At 49.3% G+C, this 12,657-nt stretch overlaps 1 protein-coding gene across 4 annotated transcripts in view; it reads right to left on the bottom strand.

The window, feature by feature from the left end:
* KY (kyphoscoliosis peptidase) overlaps window positions 1-12,657 on the bottom strand; it is a 47,347-nt gene that overhangs the window by 33,402 nt on the left and 1,288 nt on the right. For 3 of the 4 annotated variants that reach the window (XM_086844392.1, XM_086844394.1, XM_086844396.1), the window contains exon 2: window positions 11,820-11,904. In XM_086844392.1, the coding sequence (XP_086700518.1) occupies window positions 11,820-11,822 (3 nt within the window). In that variant the 5' untranslated portion in view covers window positions 11,823-11,904. Of the gene's footprint in view, window positions 1-453; window positions 1,628-11,819; window positions 11,905-12,657 lie in introns of those variants that run through there. The other variant, XM_086844391.1, reaches the window with a different exon arrangement.

Here is a 12,657-nt window from a genome sequence, read left to right as displayed (position 1 = left end):
AATTCTAATGATAATGATTTTTGGGGAGAGAAAGTAGGGTAAACCCATGCTAAGAGCTTGTACATCCATATGTTCAAGCTGGACAAGCCTAATGGGACAGTTTGACATATGAGTCTGAACTTGGCTGGGTATTTTATGTGTTTGAGCAAGTAGTGCCATGATTCTTCTAAAGATGTGGAACTGTGGAGAAACCCACAAAGTGTAGGAGCAGAAATTCCCTCAGACATCCCTGCCCATTCTGACCTGGCTAAAATAAACCAATAGGTTCTAAAATTGTGGGGTAAGGAGTGGGGCTGGATGCAAATGTGCTTCATTTCTTCAGGGAGGCCAGCTGTGAAAACTGTCCTTGGAAAAAGAAGGTACCTGTTTTGCTCTTTACCAATGGGAATGTTTCCCCCCTTGTGGTATCTATTAAAATGAAACTTTAATTGTTTAAAGTGATCCTGCCCTTACCTCTGTGGCCTTATTTAGATGTGCCTGCTGCCTTGCATCCCATCCTCGCTCCCTCCCTGTTCCAGCCCTGTCACATTGGCATGGAGCATTGGGATGTTGCACATGTACAGGTGGTGCTTCCAAAGGCATCTGTGAGGACAGACACTTGGATCCAAGCTGTCAACATGGACAGCACTGTCTGTCCCATGGGGGCATCAGGCTGCCTTCCCTGGAATAGAACCCTTTCACAGCATCATCTTCCAGCCCTCTCCTGACAAAATCCCTTCTTTGCCCTCATTCCTTTTCTGCTCTGGCCTCAGGTTTATGTTGTTGTTTTTTTTGTTTTGTTTGTTTGTTTGGTTTAATTTTCCCCCCAGAAATAACAAATCCCTAAGCTTGGAAGCATTGCATGGACACATGTGAGCTGGGAGAGGGATGGCAGCTTTGTCCCTCCTTTTGGCCACACCATCAGATGTGCTGTGGGCACGGAAAAGCCTGTGCAGGGACATTGCTGAGCCTTGCAGCCATGCAGGAACCACTCTCCAAATTCAAGATGTTCTCTATATTTATTTTTCTGTCTGGCTCTGCTTGCCGACAGCAAACGACCCATAGCTTTGGGCAGCCGGGGTCTGTGCTACATATTTTTGTTCATCCGTCCCTCCCTGCCAAGTGCTGAAGTCAGACAAGTGGCCCCGGCTGGTGCCAGCTCTGGTTGCTCACACTGGGATTAGCACGTAAACTGGTTTGCTCCCCCTGTGGAGGCCAAGCAGGGCCTTCTCTCTTACCCTCCTGCTGCAGTGAAAGATGTCTGTGACTTTGCTTTTGACTTTCTGCAAGAGCTTGTTGTAAGAAAAGGCTTCTTCCCAGTTTTTACAGGTGTCTCTGCACCCTGGGTGAATGCGGAAGAGCATGAATGCCTCGTGGTACCGCCTGTCTCAGCTTGGTCTTGTGCTTGACTCTTAAACTGGACACCAAGAGGGATTAAGGGGAACTGTCAGACATGGGGATCTCCAGGAAACCAAGGAGTAATCTCCAAGTGCTGGGAGACCAAAGATAGCAAATCATCCCTGAGATGGTGAACACAACTGGACTGCTCACTTACAAGTGAAGCTCTTGTGATTGGTTGCTCTTTGCTTGCAGCTTTTGCCCAGGACTCCACAAGTAAAACTAAAATCAGCTGAAAAAATACAGGAGATGGGAACTGGGCAGATGATGAAGGAAGACAGTAAAACCAGTACAGAGATTCTGGGCCACCTCATCAAATAGCAGGAGCTGGCGTAGGGGTATTGATTTCAGCAGAGCTGTGCCAGTTTATGCAAGTTAGGGCTTTGACCTAACTCACCGTAATAAAGATATCCAAATGCTGGAAAACTTCCAGGGAAACTGTCCCCTTGGAACACATTGGTTATTGATGTATATGCATATCGATACACACACATTAACACCGTGTGGGGCTGTAAAATCCCACACTTTAGGCAAGTCACAGCTCAATTTCACCGTGCCAGGTGGTTACCTGAACAACCTGCCAGAGCGAGGTGCTGTCCTTGGCAGGACCAAACGTTATTCCTGTTCTCTGGTGCGCAGAGAAACTTGATCTTTGCTCTTCCCGTCACTCGGAGTGTGACCGGGAGGCGGCCGGGGGGGTTGAGATGTGGGATTTCTGCGAACCCTCTGGGGAACAGGCGTGAAGGGATTGCCAGGGTGGGCGCATGGCTGCGGGGGGAATGTGCAGACTCAGTCCTTCCTTGGAGAAGCCAGGGCAGTGCTGCCGGCAGCGGGGGCTCCTTTTGGGGTTCCTGGGCTGTAACCCTGCTTACCTGCTGCTCAGCAGTGCTGGATCTCATTGCAGGGAGCAGTGCTGGGCTGGGCCTGCCTGTGGCTCGCTGGGGGATCCCAGTGTGGAGATACTGCTTGTGTTGGTCCTGTCTGGGGGCCCGTGGGTGCTGTGTCCTTCATCCACGTCCCATGTGCTTCCTCAGGGCATCCCAGGAGGTGCTCTCCTGCACTTAGGACCTGGGAGCCACCTGCACATTCCAGGACTGTCCTCTGAATCCTACTCAGGTTTGGCTGCCAAAAAAAATAAAGTGAGGTCTAAAGCTCTAGGTTTCCCATGCTTCCGACAGGTCCTTGTGAGTGCTGATCAAGATGCTTGGAAGCCACTCAAGTGGGAATGGCCTGCTTCCATACGCTGTTACACCTGTTTTGAACAGCCTTCTTGTGACTTTTTACACAAAGCCCTCTCACCTTGGAGCAAAGTGTCTGCTTAGGTCTAATTTCTTTCAATGGGACTTCAGCATGTGCTCAAGTACTTTGCTGATTTGGTGCCCCAGTCATTAGCTTGACAGTTGATTACTCAAGTGGATTTTAGGTGAGGGAATGGGAATGCTAACATCCAGTGGGAAGAGTTGAGCCAGCACCCAGGTTTAAATTGAAACCAGCCTCAAGGTGTTGGTGTGGGCCCATCAGGATTGTTGGTCAGCTCTGAGTTCCAATGCTGTTCCCATGTTTCCCTGCATCGCCCAGGTGTCCTCTGGCCCAAGGGAGCACCTGGGCAGTGCCTGGTCCTGGCAGCATCCTCCCCCTGCTTCGCTGAACAGTTTAATGGTGTTTGGCACCTCTGAAATCACAGTCTGAGCGGCTTCCCCCACACCAGAGAGGAGAACACCGCGGAGCTGATTGCGTGCACTGGAGGAGCTGATTAACTTTTGGCGTCGCAGATCATCAGAAATGCAAACAACCTGCACTGTAAATATACATTTAGGGCAGCAGTGCGTGCGTGCTCTCAGGCCCTCACCAATTACCCAAATTGGTACATTCTGCTCATCGCACCGGCGGATTCAGGTGTAATATATCATAGAAAAATCAGTGGCTCACAGCTAAGGTTGGGCTATGCCTCTCAACTTTCATTTTTTTCTTTTTTTAGAAGAAAGGTAAATAGATTATTTGATATTTATATTTATGAAGTTTGTAAAATTGCAGGTACAGGTAGGGGTGGGATGTGTCAGCCTCCAGGTGCTGCCTGGCCTTGAGGTAGTGACATTATCCCCATTCCCAGGCTCTGGCATGTGTTGTCCTGGCTCACTGGTGCTGAGGTGGAGCAAAGGATTTTTTTCTTTCTTTGATGGATGATTTGCAACCAACTGTGGGGGCTTGGATTCTGGCAAAATGACATTCAGTGCAAATGGGAAAAAGAGTATTTTTGTCCCAGCACCCCCAGTTCAGCCTGATCTGTGTGCTGCAGCCTGCGGCCACCAGCCACGGCCTGGAGCAGCAAAACTGAAGCAAACTCTGTGTTTTATCCCTCTGAAGGGGCTTGGCCACATTCAGCAAGATTTTTCCAAATGGTTTTGAGAGAAATGAAGAGAACAAGCTAAATGTAACACGGAATAGCCTCAAAAGGGGTCAGTGTTCTGCTTCAAACATACACACACAAACCTGCATGGTTGTGCTGACATTCAAAAAAAGCAAATGCATGTGAAAATCAGCTAATCTGAAATGAAGGCATGATTTTGTTGTTGCCAAAGAGGCTGAAAAGTGTTGCTTTTCTCAGGTTTATCTCTTCTCCCTCTCCCAGGTCTTGCTCTCGTGTTGTACCGTCTCCACACCCTGCTGGTGGGAGCATCGCACCTGCAATCTGGAGATAACCTTTGTGCCTCCAGCTGTGTCTGCCAATCCAGCCCGGGGGATCTTCTTCCCTGGTTCTTCCTTTAGCATTCAGGATCACTGCTGTCTGTGCTGGCATGACCCGAGCACGCCTGGGGGCGTGGAGACTCCCACAGATCAAACACCGTGTTTTGAGCCCGTGTTAAACACATTTCATTATATGCCTCCATTTTCTGGGGATGTGCTTGTCTGATAGACAAAGACATGCACCTCATCCCACGGAGCTCTGTTGTAACTCTGTGGGTTTTGTAAGGAGCTTGTGAGGTTTGGGGGAGAGGGGGGTGCGCTTTGAGCTGCTCTGATGCCACGTTTGCTCCCCCTGGGAGGGCTCCCACCTCCACACCGGGTGCAGAACCCTTCCCAGCACAGCGGCTCGGCTCTGTGGGCAGCGAGAGGTGAACAAAACACCCCAGAGCAAGGAGGTGGGAGATGAAAAGAAACTTTGATGAAAGAAATGAAAGAGCAGGGAAGGGGGTGTAGCATGATGTCATCAGGATATGCTTGAAGCTCTTGGAGGGAAATTGGGAGCAATACTGTGGGAGAGTGGAAGTTGCTGATTTGAAGGAGATGCTGATGAATGGGGACAGTGAAGGTGCTAGTGGCAGCCCTGTGGCAGGCTGCCTGGCCACAGCTATGTTGTGGAGCAGTTTGGGTTGGGAGCATGTCATGATCCATCAACCCAATCCACTCAGAGACTCACAGGATGGTTTGGATTGGGAAGGATCTTAAAAATCATCTCAGACCACCTTGCCATGGGCAGGGACATGTTCCACTAGATCAGGTTGCTCCAAGCCCTGTCCAACCTGACCTTGAACACTTCCAGGGATGGGGCAATCACAGTCTCCCCTCCTACGGATTTTGAAGGATCTTCTTCAGCTCAGAAAGCCCAGGAACTTCTCCTGATGCAGCAGGAGGAGAGCTTTCACCTGGTGTCTGAGAGCTGTCACCTGGTGAGGAAGAGCTGGAAGTGGGACAATAGGGAGAGATGGTGCCCACTGCCTGTGGGTGCTCCCCAGCAGGGCTCTCCACCTACATAGGAGCCCTGCTAGGAAGAAATGAGTATCAGCTGATATGTAGCTGCAGGATAAAGAGGGGCCTAGATGTGCTGGAGGAGGTTCTGGGTAGCTGAAGTGATGCTTATTGTCCTCTCTGGAAAAGGAGGGACTTTTTGTTCCTTCCACCAGAGTAGTGGTTGGAGTTGGCCATCTGCTCCACTGCCCTGAGCCTGAGTGCTGTGGCTGAGCTGTCAGTGAGCTCCTGGGACATCATAGCCAGCCCTTGATGGGACATGTCCTCTGCCAGGTATCCTCCATTTGTCCTCTTTGACCACCACAATTCCAGACTCACTACCTGCCCTCTGCTTCAATCCATTCTGGGGAGTGATCTTGTATTGGTGCACAATGGACCCATCCACTTGTCTGTGCTTGTGCTGTGAGCCTGGAGCTCTGAGAACACACCTAGAAATGTCATCTAAAAATAATGAGATTAATGATCCTCACCGAAAGTCAGACTTCTGCTTTCCTAGAGAGTAGGATCGAAACAGTAATGGGAACTCTTTTCCAGGGGGCAGGAATACTTGTTTCTAGCTAGCCCAGACTGAGCTGTAACCCAGTCTGGAGGCAGCTAGCCACAGCCTTGTTTGTGGAGAAAATTCACCTTTTTAGTCAATATTTAGATAGTGCATAGCAGAGCAGTGTCTAAGTGTCTCTGAGGGATGCTGACCCATGATATCGTGGTGATACTCAAGGAAGCATGTCCCTGGGAGGAGGTGGCTACCTTGTCCTGGCAGATCTGCTGCCTTTCCCTGCTCTGCTGGGGAAAGCAGGAGGATTTCTCCTGCTTTCCTCTTTTGATTTTTACCTTTTTGGACCAGGTGAAGGTTAGGACTCCCTTTTCTGCTCTGCACAAGTGGGTCTAGATGTGCTTCCTTCCATACCTCCAGTTCACTTGCCTAGGTTCTTTCTGGTGTTTCACATTGTCTAGAAATCTCTGTTATTTACCAGGATCATGGAGATTTATGCAGGACAATGTCAGATTCTGTGTAATAAATTTACCAAGAGTTTTTTTTAACGTTACCAGCAACTTGTAACCTCTGTAAAATCAGTAATGATTTAGCTGTAAAGGGTTTGCTGTAGCGTCCTTCAGACATGAAATGAGCAAATGACATTGGAGGCTGGCAAAGTGAAATGGGGATTCATTCCTTTTCCCAGAACAGGGCTCACTTGTGGACAAACTGACACGAGACCTGAAGATATTAAATGGCTGAAGCAGGCTTTGGAAATTAATCATTTCCTATTAATGAGGAAGGTCCTGCCCTCCTGCATTCCTGCAGGGAAGGAGAATAGTGCAGGGAGGATGTGTGCCAGCCCCTTCAAACGTTTGGGATCACCTGTGGTGTGTAGAGAGCATTTTGTGTCCAAGCCATTGGGTCTTTCCCTGAGTTCCATTGCTTTCCTGGGTTGGACTTTATTCTTTCCAGCGGCAGCCGCTAGTGCAGAGCCCCAGTGCTGCCGGCTGCTGACCTCCAGAGGTTGGTGCGGGAAAACCTCGGCCACCTGCGCGGCCCGAGAGCACACGGAGAGCTGGTCCCCAGCTCGGGCAGCAGCAAAATGGGGTGTTTTCCCCCAGCCCTGGTTGATGAGTAAGTGGGGAGAGGAGATGTCTGATTTTGGGTCTTGAGCATCTCCCCTCGCTCGGGTGCTCACCGAATTTGTACCAGCCAGGAGCCCGTTCCTCAGTCCGAGGGATCCACGCAGATCCATGGCCGGATCTGGCCATTGTTGCTCAGGCTTGGTGATCTCGGGGTGTGCTGATACCGTAGGAGTGGGGACAGACCGTCCCAGGGACCTGTGCTGGGGTGTGGAGTTTGAGACTACCTCAAGTGCTGCTCTGTGAGATGGCCCTGCTGAGCTGCTTCTTCCTTGGACCATGTCCTGGAGCCAGAGATGTACGGCCTGGAAAGAGGGTTGGGATGAACTGTGGCATACACGGGAGAAATGCCTGCAGAGAGGCAGCATATGAGTTCAGGCTTCATTAGGACAATTCCTCTGTAACTGAAGAGCTGCCTTGCTGCTGTATTGCCTGTTCCTGGTGAGGACTGTCACTGTCCCCAGCTGGCTGCAGCCACTCCAAGTGAAAAGCTGGCAGAGAGATGGAGAGCACAGGATGCTGCTCAGGTGGGGATTGTCCTTATACCCACAATGAAACTATCTGGTCTTACCTCAAATGATGGTCTTACACAAGCTGTTGTAACACATGACAGTTAATTTTCAGAATTACCTCTGAATAAGTTTCAAGTTTTGACTGAAAGGTCTTTTTTAGCTTCCTTTTTTTAAAAAAAAAAATTTTTTTTTAAATATTTTTTAAATCCAAATTTAGATTTTCCTGTTGGTTTTCTATAATGTGGTATTTCTAAATGGAAATTATTTGATGTCCTTATTGGCTTTTTAAGAATAGAAATACAGGTAACAATTAAAAGCTTTGTTTGCAGACCCTGATCAAAAGTCTTTGCAGGTTTTGATCAAAAAGGTCTGATTTTGGTTAAAAAAAAAAAAAAAAAGCTGTTGCTGTGTTTCTTCTTCCCCCACCTGCATCGCCCCCTCTGTTCTCCTCCTGCTTCCACTTAGACAAAAAGAAATAACATTTCCACTGGCTCAGTCAGCATCAAAGAGTCACTTATTTAAAGGGAGGAAGAATATTGTGATGTTTCACTGCCTGTTTTGGATTCTGTGAAGGAATTTCATCCTTTCCCAGTTGCCACATCTCTGGCATCCCTCCCAGATCCAAACTCTCTGGAGGACGGAGGCAGAATTATCTCTGAGCTTTGCAGCTGCCAGATGTTAACCGATGAAACAGCAGCCTCGCTGCTTCCCTCTTCACTCTGGGTAAACCTCTGCCTGCCTGCCGTGTTTGAAATGCAAAACTCCCTCAAATCCCCTCTTGAAGGGTTCTTGATGTCTCCTGCCAATCAAGCCTGGCGAGGACTCCCTTTTTCCCTCTTCCAGCAGCCTGCTTTAAGAATTGCAATTGTGTGTGGCTCTGTGGAGCGCCTGGACATCCTGAGCTGTGGGGTGGAGGGGTGGGAACTGAGGCTGAGGCACTTATCCTATCCCTGGAAGAAAACAGTCTTCCTCCCCTCCCTAGATGGAGAATCATGGAACAGAGATAGGGATGTGCAGGTCACTGGCACGCTCATCACAGAATCACTGAGGCTGGAAAACACCTCCAAGACCATTGAGTCCAAGCTGTGACGGATCCCCACCTTGTCACCCAGCCCAGAACTGTGGGTGCCATGTCCAGGAGTTCCTTGGACACCTCCAGGGATGGGGACTCCACCACCTCCCTGCACAGCCCTTTCTGATGCCTAACAACCCTTATTGTGAAGAAATTCCTCCTGATGTCCAGCCTGAGCTTTCCCTGGCACAGCTTGAGGCCGTTCCCTCTTGTTCTGTCCCTGTTCCCTGCGAGTGGAGTCTGGCTCCACCCTGCTGAGTTGCAGAGAGTGAGAAGGGCCCCCCTGAGCCTCCTCTTCTCCAGGCTGAGCCCCCTCAGCTCCCTCAGCTGCTCCTCATAGGACTGTGAACCTCTGTCTGAGCAGGGGGATGTGCATGATGGGAGCCGGGATCTGGCATCTTGTGGTCTTGGCAGCTGATCCTTTGGGAGTGACTTTGGGAAGGGCTGCCTGGATATTGCCTACTGCCCTGTGTTACCCATGATCCCTGTTCAGAGGGGCACGGCTGGGGCAGTTCAAATGTGTCCCTGGGCTATCAAAGCAGTAGCTTGGTAAAGACCTGGTTGGGAGGCAGGTTTCTCATGCAGACAGTGGAATGACCAAGGCAGAACTCTCGGCATGAGGTTTGGTGTGTGCAGGGAGGACAGGGGGCTGCAGCAGGTCCTTCTGGCCTTTACCTCCTGTGGTCTGTGAGACTGATGATCCAAACAGCACGGAGCCTGCAATGCCTGCAGAGACATTCACTAGCTTGTATGTGTGACTAGTGGGTTTTGGGCCTTGAATATTCCTGGTTTTGTTCCTTTTACCTGGGAAAAACTACTCTTAGTGCCCTGGTGATGCCAGCAGTACCAGGAACTTGTGTGCTCTGTGTAAAGGTGCAGGACACAAGCTCTTGCCCTTGAGTGCAATCATCCATGTAATTACCCTATGAGTGATAGGATCGGGGGAAAAATCATATTATCCTTATGATAGTGTTCATGGGACCATTGATCAAGGTGACAATTGGAAATTAATCACGATAAAGCAGGAAAAAATGGCAAGTTTTCTGTGCATGAGGTGAGCACCTGATCCAAGCCAGCTTTTAACACCCTGGTGTGTGATTTCAGTTGGAAAATATCTGAATGGGACCCTGGAGCAGCAGATATGGAGTGGGCTGGACCATTCTCCCTCCTCCCTCCTTCTTTGGATGGACTTGCACCTTAAAAACTTCCCACCCTTTGTGTGCTCCCAGATACGGGAACATGGCTCAGACTGGAACAAACCAAACGCTGTGATAAAATGAAACTCTTATGGCAGGTTCCCCTCCCTGCTATTTTTTTTTTTTTAAAGCTTCCAAAGATAAATTGCATTTCGCTTCAAGATAATGAAATTTCCTTGGAGGAGCGACATATTTTTCTGTAGCTTTTGCATTTGGAACATGAGGAGAGTTTTTATTTTAAATCTCCATTGAAAGTGTTTGTCTGTCTATATTTTGCTTTCTTCCTTGTGAGAGTTCTGACTTCACAGAGCTAGCAGGGACCCGGAGATGGAGTGTTTCTGTCACTTATTATAGCTTGCCTTGGCATAAAATTTAATATTTGGATTTTTTTTTCCCTCCTAAAGAAATGAAAGTTGAAGCCAGATTAGAAACAGATAAAAAGATGTCATCCATCCTCAGACAAAGGAGTTTTTGTTTTTCTCTTTTGCATTTGCCTTTGTTAGTCCTCTGCCTTCAAAGGGAACAAAGAGATCCTTCCACCTGGAGATCCTAGCAAGAAAAGGAAAATGAGGAGAAAGTGGCATGGCTGATCTGTCCCATGGCTGGCAGGTCTGCTGGGACTTGCAACTGCCCTGAAAAACCCAGTTAAGATGAAAAGCCAAGTAGCAGAAATTGCACCATCTATGAAATAAAGTGAATTCTTTTGCTCCTAAAGGAACTTGCTGATCTTTATCTGTCTTTGCTGTCCATTGCTAGAGGAGCAGGTGTCTCTGTGGCAGTGTGGAGGGGAGGATGTGGTGTGCCCATCCCGTTACATGATGCCTGGTGTCACACCAGAGCTGCCTGAACACTGCTCCCACCAGTGATTAATATGTTCTCAGGCACCGAGAAGCTCAAGGCACTTGGCACTTGACTGTCTCCTATTTTGGAACTTAATAAACAGAATATTCCACCAGCAGAACCTGCAATTTATCTTTCTGTACTGTGTGAGGAGTTACTCCGTGGCCTGGCTCAGGCTGCGTCTCTTGCCTAGGGAATTAATAGACTCTTCCATACCCCAGCTCCCTCTGTTCTCACTCTGGTTGCCAAATTAACCTTCATCTCACCTACTTTTTCTTCACGTCTTGCTTCAATTTAGTCCACAAATTGTTCACATGACAAAGGAGTTGTCCTTCCTACAGCTTCTTCTGCTCTGATAAGACACCTGTATTTTCTTTAAATGCCTGGAGAGGACAATAACTTCTCTCCCTTCCTCTGTCCCTTCAGCTTCCCAATGGTATTTAAGCCCAGAAGTCTCCCTGAGGTAATTTCCCCTGGGAGAACTGTAAGCAGTTTGGGCTGCACTGTGCCAAGTGGCTGAGTTGTGCCTTGAATACACTGAGCATTTAATGCTGCTAATTAATGTTATTACATCATATTACATTTATTTGGACTCGCAGGAAGGGGTTTAACTGCACAGGAGGTGCTGCAGGGGCTGGATGCTGCTCGCCAGCATTGCCCTTGTTACCTGTCTCACCAGATTCTTGTTATGTGGTACACACCAGACAAATCTGGAATACTGGAATATTGAAGGGATCTGCCTCTCTTATCAGGGAGAGGATTTACCAGCTCCTCAGGCTTTGACTCTTGGGAGGATACTGTAGGTGCAGGCTTTTCCTCTACAATTAATGCACATGCAAGCTGCTGGGAGCAGTCCGTGCTGCCTTGGCAGGATTAGGGATTCAGGAGCAGTGCTCCTGCGCTGTGTGAAAATCTTTCTGCCTTCCCTGCAGGCCTGGCCTCATCTGGGAAAATAAACCGGAAGTGTCAGGGCTGCTTTAGCTCTGTGTTTGTCCTGGCTGGGGAGGCTCCCGTGTCCTCTGCCAGCTCTGCTGCTCCGCTAGGCTGATGCAGGGGAGGTTTGTCTGACCTTTATCGTGTTTTGAGCCACTCCTGCGTTAGTGAGCGGCTCACAGGATTCTCCTGCCACCAAGGGCACCATCCCAGTGAGCTCCCAGTCTGAGCAGGGTGGTAGCTCTGGTGCAGGGCAGGAACCTTGGGCACCCTCACCTACTGTCACAGGAGATGTCAGGCTCCCAGAGCATGGGTTTGCTGCTTCCCAGCTCGAAGAGGTTGGGGTGACCCCCCCAGAGCCTCCCTTGTAGCATGGTTGCTGCCACCAGATACACAAGGATGGCCTGATGGGATTCACGTCAGTCAGTGTAGTGGGGATGAACAGGGACTGGCAAAGGCTGTGACCCCTCTGCTCTCAAAGGTGGTTACAAGGGTGTTTTGAGAAGGAGATCTGTGCCTCACCATATGATAAGTCTTGACGCTTCCTTTCACTGGGATCCCAGATCTTCATCCTCCACAAAGGCTTTGGCATCGCCTGAAGCAGCATCTGAGAACAAAGGCAAAGCTGTTAATTAAGACAGAGCTAATTCTGGCAGCTGACTGCTGCCATCTCAATGCGCTACGGGCTGTGAGCACAGAGGGACTGGCCGTGCACCCCGGGCACAGCTCCACCCCAAGCCTTCCCTCTGGGGGGCTGCTCATGCTCTGAGCAGGTCTGTGCCCCCTGTCCTTCCTGCACAGGGGCCTGGTGGGCAGAACTGGAGGTTGCTGGTAGCCCAGAGGGTGGTTTTACTTTCCATGGGGTGTTTGCCTCCCACACATGGCTGGCTCAGAGAGGAAAACAGAACAAAATTGTGCCCCAAAAACCCATCAGGCTTTAATGCCCTTGATGTGCCCTCCAAGGGGACACTGACGGGCACTGTCTCTGGGGCAGATGGTGACAATCTCACTGGGTGTGCAGGGAAGAGTGGCCCTGTGACAGGATGCTGCCACCTTCCCACTTCCGCCCCCAGATGGTACACGGCTTTTTTGGAGATGTGTCCTCCAGGAGAATCACAGCCTTGCTGTTGGGAGACTTGGAGCAAAGCTCACAGAACAGAAAACATTTTGAACAAACACAGCTGGCTTTCACCCAGCGCAGCCAATTCTTTGGCCAGATGAAAAGAAATCAGAAGAATATTGATGTATTATTCTTTTTTTTACCCTACAGAAATTGTCAGGCTTTTTTTGGTCAACTGTTAGTTTCTGAATGCAAGGTTTTCAGTTGCTAACTATTATTTGAGAGGAAACCCCCTTCCCA

Source organism: Cyanistes caeruleus, chromosome 10 (genome assembly GCF_971803275.1).
Source record: "Cyanistes caeruleus chromosome 10, bCyaCae1.hap1.1, whole genome shotgun sequence".
NCBI classification, from domain to species: domain Eukaryota; kingdom Metazoa; phylum Chordata; class Aves; order Passeriformes; family Paridae; genus Cyanistes; species Cyanistes caeruleus.
The sequence above is the reverse complement of the archived record's forward strand: the minus strand, read 5'-3'. Positions and strand labels throughout refer to the sequence as shown.